Consider the following 23,814-nt stretch of genomic DNA (forward strand, 5'->3'; position numbering starts at 1 on the left):
TAAATGTAATTTTTGTACTATTGTTGCTAGTTTTTGTGTACTTTTATGTTTTTTTCCCCATGTTAAGGCTTTTCTTTGTTCCAGTCCCCTATTACCTCATTGTGATGAAACATCATAACATGTTATAGTAATGTCAAAATCAATATGTGGGGAGTAGGGAATGTAGGATTTAGTGGATTTTTTGTCTTATTTTTTTTGGCCAGGCTTTGATCTTGCAATTGGATCTACTAGCACAGACTCCTATGCATGTGCAGGATCTCACTGTGTGTAGAGTCTATGCTAGTGGATTTGATTAGAGAATAGGAGCCTTGGTGCAGAAGGAGGAGAAAATTTGCCATGGTGAACTGCAAAGATATTTTTTGTTTGTGTTGAAAAGAAATGTATAATGAACTGTGTTAGATAAATATATATTAAATACTGTTAGGTAAATAGGTATTATATATTTAAAAGCATTATGAGAAAATGTTAAAGGGATTTTTTCTGTTTTCTCTATGTATCTTATTGACCCAGCTTTCAAAGTTTGTATGAAATCAGAAAGTAGGTTTGTGTCTTCTCTACAGTGGATTCTTGGTCTGTGTAGATAACAAGACAAAGAAAACCAGACAAATGTGTGATTTTACTAGCCAGATGTGGCTAAAACAGAGTAAGGAGGATGAACACTGGTTGAACAGAGTTAGCCAACCAGTAATTTTAAGGCCACAAGGAATAAATAAGTAAGAGTATGACAACTGTTGTAAGAAATAATGGAAGCAATAAAAAGACAGCTGGACTGAGTGAGGAAAACAGTTAATAGCTAGAAAAAATAGATAAGGAGGTACCAGTGACAATTTTAGCAGGATAAGTAAAATGTATCAGTTAAAAGGATTTGGAGTTAGTGTGTATGAAAATATATTTAGAATAGAATGTTTATAGATGCAGTTGTTTTAATAACATGTGCCTGCATGATGTTATGAGAGAAGGTATAATGGTTGTTTGTTTAACAAAGGGGACTAGAGCAACACAGGACTTGTACCAGATTGGACCAACATGTATCCTACCTGCACCCCAGGACTGGTAATTGATCATTACATTACCCTGCTCTATCTGCTTTAGTTATGCTTTGTTTGATTAAGGTAGTAACATATTGTCCTAAAATTTTCTTATTAAAGCTTTAAATTAGTTAAGCTTAGTAATTGATGTGGAAAGTGCTTTTCACCCAACATAATCCTTTTAGCTCATGCTCAGGGTGGGGCCTTATTATGTGTAAGTGGGACTTGGGAAATATTGCCTCAAAATCCTTTCTTCTTGTAAGTTTGCTTTGTACTTTTGTAACATTTGAATATCAAGTCTTCACTTCCCTGTTTTAGTGTTTGGAGGAATGAGGAACTCAAGTGTGAAAGTGGTATTAAAATAGGAGGGGAATATTGAACCTTTCACAGAGAGAGGTTCTGTCTGGAATATCAGTTAAACAGACTGTGACACAAACTCAAACCCCAAAGAATTTTAAACAGTCTGTCTAAACATCCCCTCCCTTGTCATATGAAGGCTGGGAAAGCTGCAGCTCAGATTTCAGTCTGTTGCAGTCTCGTTATCACTGCTTTTCTCCAGTCCTACAGAAGGTCTTCCAGCAAAAATCAGAAAAGCCAAGATTAGAATAAAAATAGACATCCTGGGGTAGAAATACTTGGAGAAATAAATGTTATTTTTCTCAGCAGTTAGCCTTTTAATTAAAATACCATTTTAGTTTTCATACAATAAAATCAACCTTCAATTCAGAAGAATGTGCATACAGTCCTTCCAGTACTTGGGGTTGTCAGGTATCACCCACAGATCCTCATGCTCATCTTCAGAATTGTCCATTGAAAATTCTTTCTCAAAATGTTGGCTGCTGTGCACAGTGCAGCGTTGCCAACTCTTGTGACTTTGTCATGAGTCTCATGACTCTGAAACATGAGAATTATTGTTTTCCTTAAAGCCCAGCTCCTGGAATCAAGTGGCTAGGTGATGATTTCAGCCTTCATTCTTAAAAAAAAATGTAAGTTTCTAGCCCTTGGGGCTGTGAAGAAACCTTCAAAATGTGACCCCAAAGGCTCAAAAAGCAGAAGGCAAATAAAAAGACCCCCAAATCTATTGTTATTTACATAATCTCGTGATTTGAAAGCCAGCCTCGTGATTTTTGGTGAGCCTGACTCATGATTTTTGAACATTGGGGGCGGGGGAGCAGTTGTAAAATATTTTCTCCCTTTTTCCCTTACAGCTGCCAGGGAAGGGGGAAGAATCACTTCTGGATTCCTTAGGGAGGAGGAAAGGAGCTGGAGAAGAAACACAGCCTAGCACTCCGTTAGCAAGGCGAAAGGTTAGCTATAGGGGATAAATGAGAAGTTTTGAGAGAAATCCAGTTTTGGTGTGATCCAGAGGATAGGGCACTGGATGAAGAATCAGCAGACCTGAGTTCTGGTCCTGGACCTTGGGCAAGTTTCTGTCTCTCAGTTTCTCCATTTATATAATGAGGATGACATCTAATCTCTTTTGAAAAGCATTTTGAGATCTACAATTGAGAAGCACTATAGACACTTGATCTTGCAAGATGCTGAGAATACTGGTCCCAATCCAGCAAAACACTGAAGCCTATGAGTAGTCCCATTGACATCAGTTGACTTAAATACATGTTTAAGTGCTTTGTTGTATCAGGACCAGAGTGCTCAGCATCTTGAAAAATCGAGTCATGAGGGAGCTTTATTATTATTACATTTGAGAGGCTTAGGAGGAGGAAGGCCAGGAGAGGAGGAGGAGGAGGAAGGCCAGGAGAGGAGGAGCATAGAAAGAAGAGGAAGAAAATACTGCAGGGGCCAAAATCAGGGGGAACTGAAGAGGGAAAGAAAGTAGGGGGGAAAACCCCTAATAATCAATTCAAAGGAGGTGTGAGGAAAGAATGGTTTAAAAGAAAACTTGGCAAAAGTATTACATTCCAGTAGTGATGAATATACATGCTGGATTCAATAAATACAGGTTACTTTTGTCTTGATAGCCAATAGAGATGGAGAAAAAATGGGAGAGATAGTAAGCAAGAGAGAGCACTGTTGGGGGAGTGGGTCTGAGACGGATGGTCAGAGGCAGGCTGCTGCAGGAGGGAAATCAGTTCTGGAACTGGGGGCTAGGGGGATAAAGTGGAGGGAAGGAAAGAAAAAGTGGAGAGACTGAAGGGAAAGAATGAAAAAAAGAAAGAATGAAAGAAACCAAGAACGAAACCAAGGGAGCCATTGTAAGTGAATGTTTTATTATTTTAATATGATTTTAAGGGAACGTAAGAACGGCCATACTGGGTCAGACCAAAGGTCCATCCAGCCCAGTATCCTGTCTACCGACAGTGGCCAATGCCAGGTGCCCCAGAGGGAGTGAACCTAACAGGTTATGATCAAGTGATCTCTCTCCTGCCATCCATCTCCACCCTCCGACAAACAGAGGCTAGGGACACCATTCCTTACTCATCCTGGCTAATAGCCATTAATGGACTTAACCTCCATGAATTTATCTAGTTCTCTTTTAAACCCTGTTATAGTCCTAGCCTTCACAACCTCCTCAGGCAAGGAGTTCCACAGGTTGACTGTGTGCTGTGGAAGACTTTCAAAAGTGCCATTGGCTTTCAGTGGGACTGGTGCTCCTAAAACCTATAGCTGCTTTTGAAAATCTCTGGTTTAAGGAGTTACAATAAAATACACAGTTGTTCTGGACAGGGGACTGGGTTTTTTTGTTACCTATTTCAATAGTACCTAGCACAGGGGTGGGCAAACTTTTTGGCCTGAGGGTCTGTAACGCTGCTGGTTCTGGCGGGACCCAACTGAAAGTGCCAATTCAGGACAAATTGCTAAAACAGGGCAGTTACAGCCCAAGGCTGGGGTTTTTCCACCTCTAAGGCAAACCAAACCAGCCAGACAGTGAAGACTTTGGTCTCACCCCACTGGCTAACCACAAATCACACAAGCAATTCCCTTAGACACTCCAGTTTCCCAGTATCACCACCAGTGCCACTCGTTATGGGGACAAATGGTTATGAAAACCAATACCCCAATAAAAGAAAAAAGGTTCTCTCCATCCCAAAGGACCAAGCCCCAGATCCAGGTCAATATACAAATCAGATCTTACCCACAAATCACGCTGTTGCCAATCCTTTAGAATCTAAAATCTAAAGATTTATTCATAAAAGGAAAAAGATATAGATGAGAGCTAGAATTGGTTAAATGGAATCAATTACATACAGTAATGGCAAAGTTCTTGGTTCAGGCTTGTAGCAGTGATGAAATAAACTGCAGGTTCAAAATCAAGTCTCTGGAGTACATCCCCAGCTGGGATGGATCATCAGTCCTTTGTTCAAAGCTTCTGTTTGTAGCAAAGTCCCTCCAGAAGTAAGAAGCAGGATTGAAGACGTGGCATCAGCTTTTTATATTCTTTTCCAGGTGTAAGAACACCTCTTTGTCCTTACTGTGGAAAATTACAGCAAAATGGAGTCTGGAGTCACATGGGCCAGTCCCTGCATACTTTGCTGAGTTGCAAGGTGTATTTGCCTTCTCTTAATGGGTCAATTGTATAGCTGATGGTCCTTAATGGGCCATCAAGCAGGCTAGGCAGAGCTAACACCAACTTGTCTGGGATGTTTCCCAGAAGCATAGCATAAGTTTGAAATACAGACAGTATAGAGCCAACATTCATAACTTCAACTACAACATTGATACACACATACAGACAGCATAATTATAACCAGCAAACCATAACCTTGTCTTAGACACCTCATTTGATCCCCTTTATACAAGATTTGGTGCCACTACAGGACTTTGGTTGCAACCATGTTCTATATGGTCCCAGATTATATCAATAACATTACAGGGCCACATCGGGGAATAGAAATGTGTGGCGGGCCATGAATGCTCACAAAATTGAGGTTGGTGTGCAGGAGGGGGTGAGGGCTCCGATTGGGGGTGCGGGCTCTGGGGTGGAGCTCGGGATGAAGAGTTTGGGGTGTAGGAGGGTGCTCTGGGCTGGGACCGAGGGGTTCGGAGGGGGATCAGGGCTGGGGTAGGGGTGCAGGTTCCGGCTGGGGGTGCGGGCTCTGCGGTGGGGCTGGGGATGAGAGGTTTGGGGTGCAGGAGGGTGCTCCGTGCTAGGATCAAAGGCTTTGGAGAGCAGGAGGGGGATCAGGGCTGGGGTGGGGGGTTGGGGCATGGGGAGAGGCTCAGAGGTGCAGGCTCCGAGTGGCACTTACCTCAAACGGCTCCTGGAAGTAGTAGCATGTCCCTTCTCCGGCTCCTATGTGTGGAGTGGCCTCCGACCCTCAGAGCGGGGCCATGCCACAGCTTCCGGGAGACACGTAGGGCGGCTCGCAGCCCCGGCTGGAGCGCCGGAGAGGAGCCGAGCCGCGTGGTGCGGCCCCTGACCCAACGCCCCTGCTGGAGTGCTGGGGGGGGGGCGAAAGCCCCAGACCTCGCTCCCCAGCAGGAGCTCGTGGGCCAGCTTAAAATGGCTCACGGGCCGGATCTGGCCCACAGGCTGTAGTTTGCCCACCCCTGACCTAGCACAATGAATTCCTGATCTCTGATTGAGGCCCCTAAGTGCTACTGCAATACAAATAAATAGTAATATATTTCTGTCTATAGAACCACACAGTATGGGTTCTTCATTGTATCGTAAAATATATGTTCAATACAAATTGAGTCTGCATTGCTGCTGGCAGCCTCTTGGAGAAGGAAGAAGGCTGATTTTGCCTGTGGATTCTAAAGTGTCAAATAAATAAATGGAGATATACCTATCTCATAGAGCTGGAAGGGACCCTGAAAGGTCATTGAGTCCAGCCCCCTGCCTTCACTAGCAGGACCAACTACTGATTTTTGCCCCAGATCCCTAAGTAGCCCCCTTAAGGATTGAACTCACAACCCTGAGATTAGGAGGCCAATGCTCAAAGCACTGAGTTATCCCTCCCCAATATTATCTCTAGTTTGTAAACATTATTATAAGAACGGCCATACTGGGTTATACCAAAGGTCCGTCTAGCCCAGTATCCTGTCTTCCAACAGTGGCAAATACCAGGTGCCCCAGAGGGAATGAACAGAACAGCTAATCATCAAGTGATCCATCCCCTGTCACCTATTCCCAACTTCTGGCAATGCTATCTGTGCAGTTTGTACTATTTTAAAATATGTAAGAGGCCTGTGTACCTTATTAACAGATTTTACAGATCTGAAATACCCTTCTCTCTCCGTTTTAGAAGATCATTGTTTTAAAAATTCAATTAATGGCAAAAAGTGTCCCAAACCAACTTTTTAACTCTTAGAGCATAAAAGTAGCCTATTTTAAAAAATTGCAAAAATATTCTTACTTGAAACCTTTGGCTATGTCTACACTAGATGCTTTTCCCTAAAATTTCCCATCATGCAGCTCTAGTGCTAGCAACAGGGGAGTGGGAGGCTAGACAAGGTGCTGGTATTTGAACCACAATGTTTTCTAACCCTCCTCAGAACAGATCTAGGTGACACTGTAGTACAAATGCTGGCAGCTGCTAGGGCACCTTGTCTGCACTACAGCTTCCATCACTGATAGCGCTGCAATGATGGGAAGCTTTAAGGAAAAAAAACCCAGCATAGACAAGACCTTTGATTGTCATGGTTCAAGCCCATAAGTATATTTTTACAGTGGTGTTACACATTCATGTAAAATTCATTTATCATCAATGTATGAATTAACCCTGCCCAGATGCACAAGATATTTTGCAGACCTTTGTGCTATAAAAGGGAACTTTTCCCCTGCTGCTGAATAGAGCCCATAGATGGAGGTGTATATGGCCGCTTAAGAATGTCAGAAAATTCAAACTATCAAAAGCCTAAACTCTTCAGCATGTGCGTGTGCACACACACAAATCAATAACCGTAAACATTGTTTGGTTATTTTTACAATTTAAAAGGTCATTAATATTGTAAATTAAATAATGTCAGCAAATCTCTGTCATTCCTGTTGCTTTCAGTCATTCAATGAAATCACGATGAGCAGCTGTTGCAGCAACAATAGGCATCTGGCTTTTTCTCAGCTGTGTCCTTGTACTAGTAGCTCCTACACTGTAGGTATATTACTTTCAGCTAGCACGGTGGGAAGCTCCTGGAGCACAAGGCTTTGCAATCCTCACTAGCAGGACACTAGCTGTTGGATTTGTAAAATTAGCATGCATTGGCCAACTTTTTTCCTGTAATTCCACTCTCACCTATAAAATCATCATTCTTTTACTGTTTATCATTTGAGTTTTCCCATGAAAATGCTCTGCCAGAGTTATTTTTGCAACTATACAAACACGTATATTCAAGGGAGAATCACACACACACACACACACACACACACACACACACACACACCCCTCTCTCTCTCTCTCTCAAGGGAGAATCGTTCATACAAATGCATAGCAAAACAGTTTACTGAAGTATTCACTTGGCAGTAGAATCAATGAAGAAAAGTCTCTTTTCCAGAGCCGGACACAGCTGCTCACCAGCAGGCAGGAAGAGGGAAACCAGTTATGAAAATGGTAACAAAAGAAAAAAGATAAAATCTGTGAAGATGAGAATAAGCACCCTTATTTGGGGAGATTAGGCTGGGTCTACACTCTGATATTTTCTTCAGAATTCTCAGCAATGTACTACTTCCTATTGGTGCAGCTCAACTGGCAGTAGCAATGGTGGGATTATGCATATAGTTGGGGCTCTGATGTTTATTCCCTGTCCCATCTATCTCTGCTCAGAAGTTGGGTCCTGTCCACGTTAAAGCTCCCATTGCTACCACTGGAAGAGCTGCACCTGCAGCGGTGCAAATTTTGCAGAAAATAAAGTGTGCCTGAAATTCAGCTGCAATGAGAACCGAAGGATGCAGTGTTGATTCGGGGAAAGGGGAGGGTAAACTGAGAGGTGTTGAGTGTCCGGACAGTCTGAAAGCAGGTAAGAGGAAATGACTCAGGCCTGGTCTACATTACGACTTTAATTCGGATTTAGCAGCGTTAATCCGAATTAACCCTTCACCCGTCCACACTACAGAGCCAGTTAATTCGAATTAAAGGGCACTTAAAATCGATTTCTGTACTCCACCTCGACGAGCGGAGTAGCGCCAAAATCGATTTTGTTAATTCGAATTAGGGTTAGTGTGGCCGCACACCACCGAATTAATGTGGTTAAATTAATGGGGTAGTGTGGCCGCACACCACCGAATTAATGTGGTTAAAAACCGAATTAATGTGCTTAGTGTGGCCGCGCACAATCGAATTTATACAACCTGTTTCCCAAATTCGAATTATCTAAATTCGGATTAATCCCGTAGTGTAGACATACCCTCAGAGAGCAAATCAACATTTACTGGTGTTTATAAAGGAGGTGCAGGAAAAAGAGTAACGTCACTAGGTCAGTGTGAAATATTTTCAGTGCAAAGAATTCCTGTTTGGCAGGAGGTAGCATGACATGTCTGGGACATGCTGAAGACCAGTAATGGACCCAAACTGGACCCTGGTAGCTACCTTGCCTGGGTAGCCTGTGAGGATAGGCAGATTATTACACCCATGCACTAACCTCTCACAGCACACGCTGGGCTGGGACATTGGGCACCATGGCAGTGTTTGCTTAGGCGTGGTGCTGTGGGTGGCTTGGGGAGGAGGGTGCAATGCCTTGGCATTATGGCAGTGGTTCCCCAACTTTAACAACCTGTGAACCCCTTTCACCAAAATGTCCAGTCTCGCGAACCCCCTCCTAAAAATGAATATTTCCAGGGATTTTCTCCTTTACCTGAGTATAAATTATAAAAGCAGTGATCTTGGAAATATAAAATTTGTTTTTATGACATGCTTATTACACACTATTTATTAATTATTATTTATCATTACAGTATTTTTATTACATTATGAAAACGGCAACACTGTTCCAAGATCTCACTTTCGTAGCTTGTATCACTTTGAATAAGCCTGTTATAAGACAAGGCTCCTATGTTTCATCAGGAAGTATCAGATGTGAAACAGCATGAAGGTATGTGAGAAGCCAATACAAAGAGTTCCTCTTATACAAGCATTCAGGTCTTGAGCAGTTCAAGCAAACAACACACCTTACAACAAAGCTTCAACTTGTTCTTCATAATACTTTTAAAAACAACAGTAGCTGCCTATTTAATTTTAAAAACAGCAAAAAATATCCACCTCCCTTTCCGTTTCTTATAAGGAGTCTTGAAGTTTAAATCTCCTCAGTGTGATAGATGTCCTTACTCTGATCTGCTTAGCTCTTGGAAGTCCTGGGGCTCTGAGCTGCTGGTCCCCTGCTCCCTAAGGACAGCTCTGTCCCCCATTAGGGAATTTCCCCCCCAGAACCTCCTGTAACATTTCGCGAACCCCAGTTTGGGAACCACTGCATTATGGGGATGCTGCTTCTTTGGGAAGGGAGATCTGGCTGCAGCAAGACCTGAGTGATGTCCCCCTAGCGACGACCAGGGGAAAGTGGCGTTGCCGCGCGCTGATGCAATCAGAACTCCCAAGCAGCAGCAGCACCAGGGACAATATCAGTTCCTTCTCACAGCTGCAACGTGTCCCAGCAGGGAGGCGTTGCATAGGGAGAGACAGATAGTCCGTAGGCGCTTCATTCTGCTCGCTGGCCGAAGGGAGCGGGGCCGCGGAGAAAGCTCTTCCTGCCTCATCTGGCAATTACTGCTCTTGTACTAGCATGATGAAGGTAATTGGAGTCAATTGTGCTGCAGCATGGGTGCCCGTCCATTGTGGGATGCACAGTGGCAATAAAACAGCATTTCATTGATTGTTGCTCTGATTTGGCTTTGGTGCCTTGCAAGGGAGGCTCTGTCCTCGCTAGTTGATTGTTTCTGATTCAGAGGCAGGATGTGCGTGACTCTCTCGTCTCCTTTTTGAATGGTTGAATTGCAGGCGGCATTTGAGAAAAATAATACGGGGAGGAGGAGGAAAAACCTTTCAATCTAATTTTGCATGGGAGAATTATTTGTTACCGGCGCGGGTTTATTTCCAACATGGGTCTCTTAAGGGGTTAAAAAAACAGAAGGGAAAAAAAATCTGCGAAGGGTATAGTCTGCTGACAGGCTACAGGGATTTAAAGTGCCCGGGAGTTTATTATAGCTCTTAGCTGTGCAGTCATGCTAGACCTGACTCTGGGTAACAGGCAGCAGAATGTAGCGTGGTTTAGTGTAAATGGAAAATGTAACGTTTTCACGGGTTAAAATTAATGTGCGATGTTGCATTTTTTTGAAACCAGTCTTGTATAGTGGCAGTTTGGTCTCTACTTCCTTTAAGTTAGTGTGTGTGTGTGTGTGTGTGTGTGTGTGCGTGCGCGCTGTCCCCTGGGATGTGGGGAGAGACGCCTTGTTCTTCCACAAGGACTTGCTGTTGCTGCTTTTTTAACTTCTCCGCTGGTAACTTTACACTGCCCGGAACAGCTGCACCATGTGAAGGTCTGGGGTCTTGAAGAAGGTTCTGTACAAAGCTGGCTTTGAACTGACCACTGTTTGTCCTGAATGTGCACTTCGGCTTGTACATAGTTGCTCCACTTAAATGATTCTGCTAGATGAGATGAGAGCTTATTCCACCCAGGGGAGGAAGGGGAAACCTCAGTAGACTTCACTCATGCTGCTCTCCCCTGCCGATTGTCGTGTTGCCCTTTTCTCATCCTTGGATCTTGTCTACGTTGAACATTTTCTGAAATTTCCTTGCTGTTGCCTTAGCAATGGTGCAGCTGCACAGATGCTGTCAGTAATGGGAACACTAGTAGATAAGTGTTTTTATCACCACCCCACCTCATCTGTGCTCCATGTACATGAGGATTCCCACAACTGCTAGCATCAGTGCAGCTGAGACAGGATTAGACCAGTGATGGGAGAAGTTCTGCAAATGCTCCTAGTAGCCCACTTAGTGGCTTCTCCGGTTCAGCATGCTGTGAGCTAGGGGCGTAGGCCCTGGGGAGCGGGTTACAATCTTGCATTGCCGCTGTTCATAGAATAGAATATCAGGGTTGGAAGGGACCTCAGGAGGTCATCTAGTCCAACCCCCTGCTCAAAGCAGGACCAATCCCCAACTAAATCATCCTAGCCAGGCCTTTGTCAAGCTGGGCCTTAAAAACCTCTAAGGAAGGAGGTTCCACCACCTCCCTAGGTAACCCATTCCAGTGCTTCATCACCCTCCTAGTGAAAAAGTTTTTCCTAATATCCAACCTGGACCTCCCCCACTGCAACTTGAGACCATTACTCCTTGTTCTGTCATCTGCCACCACTGAGAACAGTCTAGATCCATCCTCTTTGGAACCCCCTTTCAGGTAGTTGAAAGCAGCTATCAAATCCCCCCTCATTCTAATCTTCTGCAGACTAAACAATCCCAGTTCTTTGAGCCTCTCCTCATAAGTCATGTGCTCCAGGCCCCTAATCATATTTGTTGCCCTCCGCTGGACTCTTTCCAATTTTTCCACATCCTTCTTCTAGTGTGGGGCCCAAAACTGGACACAGTACTCCAGATGAGGCCTCACCAATGTCGAATAGAGGGGAATGATCACGTCCCTCGATCTGCTGGCAATGCCCCTACTTATACAGCCCAAAATGCCGGTAGCCTTCTTGGCAACAAGGGCACACTGTTGACTCATATCCAGCATCTCGTCCACTGTAACCCCTAGGTCGCTTTCTGCAGAACTGCTGCCTAGCCATTCAGTCCCTAGTCTGTAGCTGTGCATGGGATTCTTCTGTCCTAAGTGCAGGACTCTGCACTTGTCCTTGTTGAACCTCATCAGATTTCTTTTGGCCCAATCCTCTAATTTGTCTAGGTCCCTCTGTATCCTATCCCTACCCTCCAGCGTATCTACCACTCCTCCCAGTTTAGTGTCATCTGCAAACTTGCTGAGGGTGCAGTCCACGCCATCCTCCAGATCATTAATGATGATATTGAACAAAACCGGCCCCAGGACCGACCTTGGGGCACTCTGCTTGATACCGGCTGCCAACTAGACGTGGAGCCATTGATCACTACCCGTTGAGCCCGACGATCTAGCCAGCTTTCTATCCACCTTAGTGTTTTTGCTGTACCGGTTGCATGACTGACCAGAGCAGTGGACTTCAATCTCCAGGACTGTTATCCAGCACCTTACAGCAGTACTAACCATGCACGTACAAAAAAGAAGGAAGTAAAATATGATCCATAGCACTGTGACTGATCACGACAACAATGAGCTTGACAATGAAATTACACTATTTCTAAGCAAAAGGATCACTCTGCTGGACTGAAGAAACATAGGGGAGTGATATATTGGGAATGATATAATGGTACTCTGATCTAGGAGACAGGAGATCTGGGTTGTACACTCTGCCACTGGCCTGCTGTGTAACTTTGGGCAAGTCACTTCACTTCTCTGTGCCTTTGTTTTCCCTTTTGTCCTTCATTTGTTTTATCTATTTAGACTGTAAACGCTTGAGGACAGGGACTGTCACTGTGTGTTTGTACAGTCGTAGCACTCATCACAATGGGATCCCAATCACAGTTTGGGCCTCTAGGCAGAACTGTAGTACAAATAAAACTATGAAGGTATCATTACACTTCCCTGTCCCTTGAGGTTTCCCCTCTTCACTATTTCCTGCTTTAAATCCCTGCTACTTCAATAAAGACACATTCTCCCTCAACCCTTTTCCAGTTCCCTTCCTGTCTCTGAGCCCTCTTTACAGAAATATTATGTGTAAGAACTGAATTTACCTCTGGTTTCTCTAGTTCTCCCTTGTCCCTCTGTGGCAACTGATTTCAGCTGACAGGCCTAGCACTCCCATCATCTTGTGAGGATGTGGGCTGTCTGATTTCCTTGGCACTGGGGCTGACTGCCCAAATCAGTGTTATAGAGTCACAGGAGAAACAGAAGGAACCAAAAAAGAGGTTAGCTTGCACACAGCTTATATTTTTCAATGGGCCATATTCATCCCTGGTATAACTCCATGGAATTATTCCCCAGGAGTTACACCAGGAATGAATTTCTCCTTAGGAGTACAGTGATCAGTAAATACTCGGGTCAGGATTGTCAGGAGAAGAGACACATCACATTTTATTAATGGCATGAGCACTCAGCCTTGACAGTCTATTCAGGCCTTTTGAAACAATGTATCCACACTAGGCAGGCTAAAGATTCAGCATATGTATTAGCATAGTTGCTCCCATACTAACATTATGTCATTTTATTTGTATCTGTAAATAACTGCGGCTACATAAATAAAAACACTGTGGTCATTAGTAGGCATCGAAACCAGGACTTTTAGCAAAAAAAATTGTGAGGTCTGTTTGCTGTGAGAAAATAGTGGACTTTATTCTTGCTAGCCCCAACCAGCAGGGATGACATGATCGTAGTCACTATACCAAATGAGTTATATCTTCCACCTTGTTGGACAAGCTAGTCAAAGGCTTTGAGAGTCCTGTCCAGAGTACTAGTCTGTAACAAAGTGTAGCTACTGACTGAGAGCCCTGGTGTCTGTAATGTGGAGATTGACCTCCTGGCCTCAGCACTGAAAGCATAAACTCCCATGAAAGCTTGAGCACATGTTGAGGGAGTATATGGCCATAACTTATCATACAGTCACCCATTCTGGTAACTTGATAACCTTACCTTACAACTACAGGAATGCCTGGCCCCACTTTCCTTAGAAATGGTTCCGTTGGCTCATAGCTTATACTTTAAGGAACCAGATTATTACCTCGTAAAACAGAGCACCTGTCATCATAAACCTTTATTATACTAGAGGTGAGATTAACTCTGGTCCATTAGGAGTCTAGCAAATATTACCATATGTTACTGACCATGAAAATCCAGTTGTTTGCTTGTCTAAAGGTCCAGCGATTCCTTCTCTTGTGCAAACCATAAGAGCCAAATAAAATAACATGAAGTTCCAATTAAAACTGTTGTTAAAAGTAATCAAAAGCTTTAACCCATCTGTCTTCCATGATACACCCATTTTGGCACATGGGTTATTATTGTTTTATGGACCAGAGTTATTTATTTACTTACCTTCCCTTTTGAAGTTCACCGTTCATGCCCAAGTTACATTTTTAGGAGATATATATATAAAATAGATGAAAAGAACTATATAGTATGAATACTTAACTATGTGCATAGCTAATACTAGTACAACTTACCTACCTGAGTGTTTCATGAATTTAACAACAATGCTCATGCTGATTGTAAGACTAGAATATTGATTTTTGTTGGTGCTTCTTGGTGCCAGAAGTGGTCAGGATGGGAGGAGGAGGAGGAGACAACCAGCCGGGACAGACATAGAATCTTGCAGGATCAGCAGCAGACTCTACTATGCCTCCTCAAGGTCACTAAGTCCATGAGAGTTTAGCAGAGCAGGACCAGTCCCTTGGTTTTCTCTTGTTCAGACCCAGCAGACCCAGTCCTCAGGGTCTCCCTTACCTCCCCAAACAGTGCTAGCACTTGCATTTACCCTTTCTGTGAGCCAGAATCTGAACGCTTTCACATTATCTAATTTTGGGGAATTGCTCTTAATACTATTTCACTTCAGTTCCTTGTAGCAGCTGTGATTACTACACTCATTCTGCAGCTGGGAAGGTGGGCAGCCTTCCAGAGTGCAGCCCTGCTCCACAATCAGCTAGCAGAGTGCAGTAGTACACGGTATGCTATTCATCCTGGAGCCTGAAAACAAGACTCTCAGATGAGGAGCTAGAGGTCCAAGGTTTCTTTTTCTGAGCCCTCGTCTTGCCACACAATAGTACAGATTGGTGTTTGCTTGGGCAGAGGTTCTGTTGTGTTCACACTGCTGATGGTCTTGCTCATGGTTGTCCTTAAGATGAGCACAAAAGACAGAGACTTCTGTGTGGAAGGTGCTGATGGACTGAACAAGTTGGAGAACTGCTGTACAAAGCCATCAGTAATACTTCCATCCTGAGGAACTTGAAGAGCTTTACAAACAGTAGTAGTTAAATCAACCCTGTAATGTAGGTAGGTGGTTTCTTTAGAAAGCTACCTAAAGGTACTGAATAGATATGTCTTCTGAGACGTGAAGTCTTTGTAAGAATTCTACAGAGGCATAGTCATTTTGTTGACACCCAATTGCTTTTTATGAGCTGAATCATTTAATTAACTCCTTAAAACCCATAGCGAGACTCATCAGTATTCCGAAGCTATACCAGGGGACAGTGCCTTCCCCACTCGTTTCCAGAGCCTCTGCCAGACAGGCAGCAATGAGAAGGGATTTAAACCCTGAATTTCCTGCCTCCCCCTGGCATGGGGCAGCCGAGCTACTGCCTCCTCCTCTGATCTGGCAGCAGCAGAGTCTACTCCCTCCCAGCTGGCTGTCTTCTCCTCATCCCATTCTGACCACCAAGGAACATTACATACCCATCTACCCCACTCCGAGGTATGTGGGAAAGGAGGAGGGAAACAAAAAACTCACAGAGGATGTGAGGGCCAGAATGGCACAGAGGAGATGATGGTCTATGGGATCAAAAAAAGCAAACAATTTAAAGAATGGGCTCAAGAATAATACTAAAAATGTGATAATGCCATTATATAAATCAGTGGTTCAGCTTCTCTGGGGATACTGTGTGTTCTGTGATGGCCACCCTATCTGAAAAGGGGTCTAGTAGAAATTGAGGAGGTTCCGAGATTGGCAGTGAGAGTGATCAGAAGCATGCAAATACTTCCATATGAAGAGAGATTGAAAGGATGCTGACTGTTTACCTCACAGAGGAGGGGAAACAGAGGGGACCTGACCAAGGCGTACAGAAGAATTTAATGAGGTTCATAGTGGGATGTGGATAACAAGATTGTCCAGAGTTGTTATAGTAAATTATAAAAAAAAAAAAAAAAAAAAATGAGGACTTGGAGCCCTTCCAATCTTCAGGGTTTAAGTCTGAGCTGTAAGCAATGTTAGAGTCTGAGCTAGGAAACACTCATTCTTGGACATGCTGCTTATTTCTATGGGTTAATCCCATTGACTGGGGGAAGTTTTCAGAGGCACAAAAGATGGTTGGATGTTTCAAAGTCTATAGGAGCTGGGCACCATTGTGTCTTTGAAAATCTCCTTCCTTTGATAGCAGCGTCTGCAGGGTCATGGCCTTAGCACATCATGCTATTTCTGTGCACAAGCATGCGCTTGTCAAAGCGTGATCCTTGGTCAATCCTGGCTCTGTCTAGATGTGTGAAGAATAGGAAATCAAGTTGGATTTAAGCTTTCAAAGTGTTGTTTTACCAGCTCCATTGCTATGTGAGTTAATTTCCCGCCCCTATCTCTTCTGAAGGCTAGTATGTTACTGTGGTCCTCCAAAAGATAGGCTTTTGCTGTGCCATAGCACTTCTAGAGGTTGATTTTATTATTATGTATTTATTATTATATAAAAATCAACAATTTCTCATTGAGTTTGAAATTGTTCCACATAATATTGTTACATAAGAATGGCCATACTGGGTCAGACCAAAGGTCCATCTAGCCCAATATTCTATCTTCCAACAGTGGCCAATGCCAGGTCCTTCAGAGGGAATGAACAGAATAGGTAATCATCACCCATTCCCAGCTTCTGGCAAACAGAGGCTAGGGACCCCATCCCTGCCCATCCTGGCTAATAGCCATTGATGGACCTATCCTCCATGAATTTATCTACTTCTTTTTGGAACCCTGTTATAGTCTTGGCCTTCACAACATCCTCTGGCAAAGAGCTCCAGAGGTTGACTGCGCGTTGTGTGAAGAAATACTTTTGTTTGTTTTAAACCTGCTGCCTATTAATTTTATTTGGTGACTCCTAGTTCTTGTGTTATGAGAAGGAGTAAATAACACTTCCTTATTTACTTTCTCCACACCAGTCATGATTTTGTAGACCTCTATCATATCCCCCCTTAGTTGTCTCTTTTCCAAGCTGAAAAGTCCCAGTCTTATTAATCTCTCCTCAGACGGAAACCATTCCATACCTCTAATAATTTTTGTTGTCCTTTTCTGAACCTTTTCCAATTCCAGTATATCTTTTTTGAGATGGGGTGGCCACATCTGCACACAGTATTCAAGATGTGGGCATACCATGGATTTTATATATTTTCTGTCTTATCTGTCCCTTTCTTAATGATTCCCAACGTTCAGTTAGCTTTTTTTAATGCCGCTGCACATTGAGTGGATGTTTTTAGAGAACTATCCACAACGACTCCAAGATCTCTTTCTTGAGTGGTAACAGCTAATTTAGATCCCATCATTTTATATGTATAGTTGGGATTATGTTTTCCAATGTGCATTTACTTTGTTCTTGGTGTTTTTTAATGGGACTTTGCCTGGAAGAAATGCCACACTTTTAATTTGCATAAGCTGGTAGAACTCTTGTAACTGTTTTTCAGAGGACAGTGACTGATACAATTTTCACTTCTGCAATTCTCAATGGTTAGTTACTAAATGTACTAAGGTGTATGAGATTTCTGTCTTTCTCTGATATGTGAGAAGTAAAATGTTGGCACAGTGTTACGCTCAGTATTTAAATAATTGTAGACACTGATTTCTATTTGCATCACTTTGTGGACTTTATAGTATGTATTAGCATAAATTTAATAATTTAAGTATAAAGGAGATTCATATAATTGACAAGTAGCACATGTAAAAACTAGCATAACTTAGATATTTAATAGTTTTAAGTTATCATGGGGTTTATGCGGCTGCCCATCACCATAGTATCTGAGCACCTTCCATCAATAAAATCAATAGTGACATCCCTAGTAATTTGTGGTTTTGCTTCTCTGAATGATTTGCCAGTCAAGAAAATTTTATACTAATAAGGAACAAAATAAGAAATTACAATACTCTTCATTTATGAAGTGCTTTGTAAACTGTAATTTTTTAATGTATCTCCCGCCATCTGTGTGAGGTAGGTGGTATTATCCCCATTTTCCTGATAGGAAAATGGTCAGAGAGGATCCTGCACCAGTCCAGTCAATGGGAGGTTTTTTTTATTGACTTTAATGGGTGTAGGATCCAGTAATGGGGAAAATTTTCAAAGGCACCCAAAGCTATGGCTGCACTACAGCGCTAAGGCAGCACAGTTGCAGCTATTCCACTGTAGTGCTGTAGTATAGACACTACCTGTAATGACAGAAGGGTTTTTTTTCTGTCTCAGTAGTAAATCCACCCCTTCAAGAGGTGGTAGTGATGTCCTCAGAAGAATTCTTCCATCAACCTAGCAGTGTCTATACTGGGCTTGACGTCAGCTTAACTACATCTCTCAGGGGTGTGAATTTTTCATATCCCTGAGCAATGTAGCTATGTCAACCTAAGCCGTAGGTGTAGGCCAGGCCTAAGTGACTTAGGCTCCTAAATCTCGTTTGCAACAGTGATAAATTTCCTTGAAAGTCAAAGGGATGCTGTTAAAATTTTTCCGTTGCTGTAGCAAGCATCTAGATGTAATGTGTAGTATAGAACAGCATTTCTCAAATGCTACCACTGTGGCCACATGGGGCCACCAGGGGCTTTTCTTGTGCCCACAGCCTCCTGGGCTGTGACTGGGGGGCGGGGGGTGGGGGAGAGACCAAAGTAGCAGCCCCTCCCCTTCCCTGGTGCTCTTGGATGCACCGCCTTGGTGTTGGTTGCTGGGTCTGCCAGCAGGGCTTGGGCCCTGCCCCCCGCTGGAGACACCTGGGGCACAATGCTGGAGGAGCAGGCAGCCGGTTTGTTCCCCACCTTCCCAAGGGCAGTGGGATTCAGGCTTTGGGTTTCAGCCCAGGGGTGGTGGGGCAGCAGGCTCTGGCCATGGGACTTCGGGCTCCAGCCTCCTACTGCTTTCTCCAGCCCCCTTCACCCTCATTGCCCCGGCCCTCGCTGCCTCCCCCGACCCTCCATCCAGGGCTTAATTTATTCCCAGGCTTGCCAGGGCAGAGTAAGTCTGCTGTAAAAAGTGATACTTGTATGTTTGTTAATATCACTTTTCACAACAGACTTACTAGCTAGCAATAAATAAATTACAATGATTTGGACATGTATATGTGCATATTTATTTGGTTTTCCTAAAGCTAATTAAGTGTTTTAAGAAAAAGTGTGAGAGTGGCTACTAGCAAGGGTTGGTGGCTGCACTCCGAGGCCACCAAAAATTTTGTCCTGAGAACCCCTGGTACATGTGTAGTGTAGATGTAGCCTTAAGCTCTTAACAGCCAGGTTTATGAAGGTCTTTAGGTGCCTAAATATGCGGGCACTTTTGTAAATTCCACTGGGCATCTATCTCTGTCTTTAGGCACCTAAATACCTTTGTAAATGTGGCCCCAAGTGCCTAATCACTTTTCAAAATGGGAATTTGGTTCCTAAGTCACTTAGGTGCTTTTGAAAACTTTATCCTAGGTGGCTTGTCCAAGATCACAGGGGGAGTCAATCTTAGAGCCAGGACTAGAAGTCATTAGCTCCTGAGTCCTGGCTCCCAGTCTTGTCCCTTTGTAACTCCTACAAATATATATAAAAGGCATTTATCCTTACTGTGGTATTTGCGGTATGTCTTGTACTTTGAATGGGAAATCCCACATGTATCATGATGAATATGATTGCTGCAGGTAAATACACCAGTTGCATATTTGTATGTGCACGGGGTCCGAGTTACAGTTGTGGGGAGAATCTTTACTTCGACAGATGGCTTCGACATGCTTAACCGTGTTTGGTAACTGAAACGGGAATTCAGGAGACAAAAGAAAGAAGCGACAAAGAGTCCTGTGGCACCTTATAGACTAACAGACATATTGGAGCATAAGCTTTTGGGGGTGAATACCCACTTTGGGCATCTGACGAAGTGGGTATTCACCCACGAAAGATTATGCTCCAATACGTCTGTTAGTCTATAAGGTGCCACGGGACTCTTAGTCTGGATCTGTAAAACGCAACAAACATGGCTACCCTTCTGATAGAAGAAAGAAGGTTTCTGATGCGGGGGGGAGGGAGGAGGGAGGGAGCTTTTTCTGTAAGTATGAGGGGAGTCTTGTGGGCTGTTTGTCTCTTGGGTGCAGTGAGAAGGCATACGCAAGTGAATAGCCTACTCTGTCCTAAATAACACACACACACACACACACACACACACACACACACACTGTATATAGTCCAAACGTGCCCGCTTCCTGGAGTTTGCCTTTGTTATTAACTTAAACAAGAAAACAAACAGCATAAGCGCTATCCTCAAACATGGCTTGAGTCCCTAGAGTTTTCCGTGCAGTATGTCTCTATCTACAATACCCTTTGCCGCAGAAAAGGGGCTACAGCTCCTCTTATCCTTCAAGATAGGAGCTAACTGGACATAATTTAAAGCTACCCTTGTAAACACCGTGAGATGCACCAAGAGGATGTAACTCAGGCTTCATCAAAACTGAGGAAATTCTCCCTCTAAATTCAAACCAACTACATCAGTTTTAAAACATGCTGGAGCAGCAGTGTAGACAAGATTCGAGCAAGCTGTGCCTGTGCGCTGTTGTTCAGGGAGAGAATATGCATAGAGCATGGCTTTGTGCAGATGAGATACGGCCACTGCACAGCCCTCAACTTCCCATGTGTGGTGAAACCACACTAGTTCTGCCTGGGAAGCCTCCACAGCCACAGAGGAGAAGGCTAGATGTGTTCTAGTGTGAGAGAAGATGGTCTTGTGATTAAGATGTTCAGTTGGAACTCAGAAGGTATGGCTTCTGTTCCTGTCTTCTCCAGTGTGAAGACTCATAGGCAACCCCCACCCCCAACCGTGGGCCTAATAATACTTCCCTACCTCACAGGTGTTGTGAGGATAAACCTGTAGTCGCTTTGGAGACATTTAGCTACTACAGTGATAAGCACCATTGAAAAGCCTATAAAAATATGGACACAGTTCCTCTTCACCTTGAACAAAGGTGGCAAAATAACTACAAGCATCACAGAGACCATTCTGCCCTCCAAATTCAAGATAAAGCACACAATTCTAGCCACCACTTAGCCAGAAGCTGCTGTCTGCCTGTTTTGTCTTGGTTTGTCCTGCTTTGTAACCACCCTTTCCCAGGTGAGGTCAACCTCTTGTATTTTGCTCTTGCGGTGCCGTTCACACTCACTCTTCAGACAGGTGGCTAGATGTCCATCCAAGAGCCACATCTAGCTGTCAAGGATTCTGCATCCAGACAAAGAAAGCATCCATACCAACCCACTACCTTTGAAAATAACCACTGCCTTTAACACATTAAACGCTACCTTTAACACATACAAAATGTAACAGCCTAACCCTGTAAATATCTTTCTAATGGTTGGACTGGGTCCAGCTGCAGTAACTAACCCATTCAGATCCTATGACAGATTATTGCTGGTATAATTTATCAGCTTCATTTTTCCTAACACCCTAATTCCAATAAATTTATTATACTATAGCCAACTGCACTGGCAGCTCTACTCAATCCAGAAAGTCAGGCTCCTTGTGTCTCCATGCACCAGTGGCATTTACAGCTCAGTAATCAATTAAGTTGTCTGTAGAAGTTGCTAAGGCTGAATCCGGCTTCAGACCAGTGTATGTCTGCCTCTTACCAGCCTGCAGTCACATGCACAGTCACAGAACATTTTGATTTTCTTAGCATTGTTGTTGGTGGCTGGTAGAGCCAGCAAGTTCTTGTTTGACTAGCTCCGGTGGGAGTGTAAGCATGACTTGCGGGACAAAAAGGAGTCGTCCTTGTCTACCAGAAGAATACCAGAGCCTTTGTTTTTAGTGCACATGTTGGGTCTGATTCACTACTGCCCTGTACCTTGTAGCCCTTTACTCCAGGGCAAAACGGGCCTAAAAGTTACCATTCTGATTTGGAAGTATTTTGCATTCACTTTGCATTGTTATAACTGGCTACACAAGGTGCAGGGCAACAGTAAATCAGGTCATTAGGGTTCGATCGTATGTTCCTTCCAAGGCCAAAACTCCCACTGAAATTTGTAGGAGTTGGATGCTCAAGAAATCAGGATGGAATGTTTTAAATCAAAGCAATTTAAATGGCTGATTTTTAATCCTAATTTAAATCGGCAAGCAGGAAACCTTGGTTTAACTCATTTTAATTGTTTTGCATTTGTACTTTTTCAGATATTTTCCCAAAAAAAGGTTGATTCTCATTGGTTGGTAACCATTAAAACATGTTAATTGGCAATTAAATATAGCCTTTACACTAAATTTGGTGCTGGTTTTGCTAACCCGGAGGATACATGATAGCTATGTATATTCATTTATACAATTACATAGCTTAACTTACATTAATTCAGATTCTTAATTTTTACATTCTTTATTATGTTAAAAGATAGCGAATGACACATTTCTTAATTACTAGATGGTTAATTTTTGTTACTTGTGATTTGTGTCACATTGCATTTGGATAGAAATTAGAATTCAATTACAAATGCACAAAAGCAAGCATTTTCAAATTCATTTATTAGTTAAATAAAAGTACCTTAAGTGTGCTGATGAATACATAAGAGAAAAAAGTCAGTTTACCAAAATATGTTTTGCATTGAAAACTAACAGATTTATTAAACAAAGGAAGTATTATCTGTAGAGAGTGAATTTAACTGATTTTTTTTCTGGTCACCATGTCCTTCCAGATTTTAGAAGTAGTACATCTCATTCTTTCACACCTCATTTTTATTTCATATATTGGAGGAGGAAAACAAGCTTTCCTGCTTTTCTAACTCCCAACTGGTTTCTTAACTTTGAATGAACTGATCATTGAACTGAATTAGTTGAAGAAATGAAATGAAGAAAATAGTCTCTCTCTGCACTTACAGAAGAGACTACTCATGTCAAAACCTGGCTCAGCACTTCAGTAAACTCTGGTTCCAGGTGCCTAGCCAGTGACTTCTACCAGTTTAGTGGTTTGACTTTCTTTAAAACTTGGCAGTAAATATGTACTTCATATTATTTTCTGTATTTCATTTAAATGATTTTAATAAGTTTAAGCCTTAACCTAAGTTTCAGTTTCCAATTTAATTATAAATAGGGTTATTTAAAAAAACACCACCACCATATATTTAAAAAATCCAATTTTTTATTTAAAAGAAAATAATCCAATTTTATTCACTACAAGAAATAAAGGATCAGGTCCTTAAATGTAATTTTTTCTCATATTTGCTTTCTTCTTTAAGCAGTTCTCATTTTGGAATGTGCTTTTTAATTAAATAAATACTACTGGGAATTGTGTGATTATGGAGACTATAATTTCTCAGATATAGTTTGGAGGACAAGTGCTACTAATAATAGAAAGGCCCTGATTTTCCTGGATGTGATAGCTGACAGATTTCTTCACCAAACTGCCATTTTAGATTTGGTACTGGTGAGTGATGAGGACCTTGTAGAAGAACTGGTTGTAGAGGACAAGCTGGGTTCAAGTGATCATGCACTAATTCAGTTTAAACTAAATAGAAGGATAAACAAAAATAGGTCTGCAACTAGGATCCTTGATTTCAAAAGGGCTAACTTTAAAAAATTAAGGGAATTAGTTAGGGAAGGGGACTGGACTGAAGAGTTCAAGGATCTGAATGTGGAGGAGGCTTGGAATTACTTTAAGTCAAAGTTTCAGAAACTATCTGAAGCCTCCATCACAAGCAAGGGGAAAAAATTCATAGGGAAGGGTTGCAGAATAAGCTGGATGAGCAAGCATCTCAAACAGGTGATTAAGAGAAAGCATACAAGGAATGGAAGATGGGGTGGATCAGCAAGGAAAGCTACCTCTTGGAGGTCAGAAAGTGTAGAGATTAAAGTGAGAACTGCCAAGAGCCAAGCACAGTTGGACCTCGCAAAGGGAATTAAAACCAATAGTGAAAGGTTCTAGAACCATGTAAATAAGAAGAAAACAAGAA

General features: G+C 42.8%; 1 protein-coding gene across 1 annotated transcript in view; it reads left to right on the top strand.

Annotated features, from left to right (window-relative positions):
- Positions 1-9,542: 9,542 nt before the first annotated feature.
- The window catches only part of BCAT1 (branched chain amino acid transaminase 1), a 96,854-nt gene continuing 82,582 nt past the window's right edge, over positions 9,543-23,814 (top strand). The window contains exon 1 of the mRNA XM_024203260.2: positions 9,543-9,707. Within this exon, the coding sequence (XP_024059028.2) occupies positions 9,699-9,707 (9 nt within the window). The 5' untranslated portion in view covers positions 9,543-9,698. The remainder of the gene's footprint in view (positions 9,708-23,814) is intronic.

Source organism: Terrapene carolina, unplaced genomic scaffold, assembly GCF_002925995.2.
Source record: "Terrapene carolina triunguis isolate 2854851 unplaced genomic scaffold, T_m_triunguis-2.0 Scaffold112, whole genome shotgun sequence".
Classification (NCBI taxonomy): domain Eukaryota; kingdom Metazoa; phylum Chordata; order Testudines; family Emydidae; genus Terrapene; species Terrapene triunguis.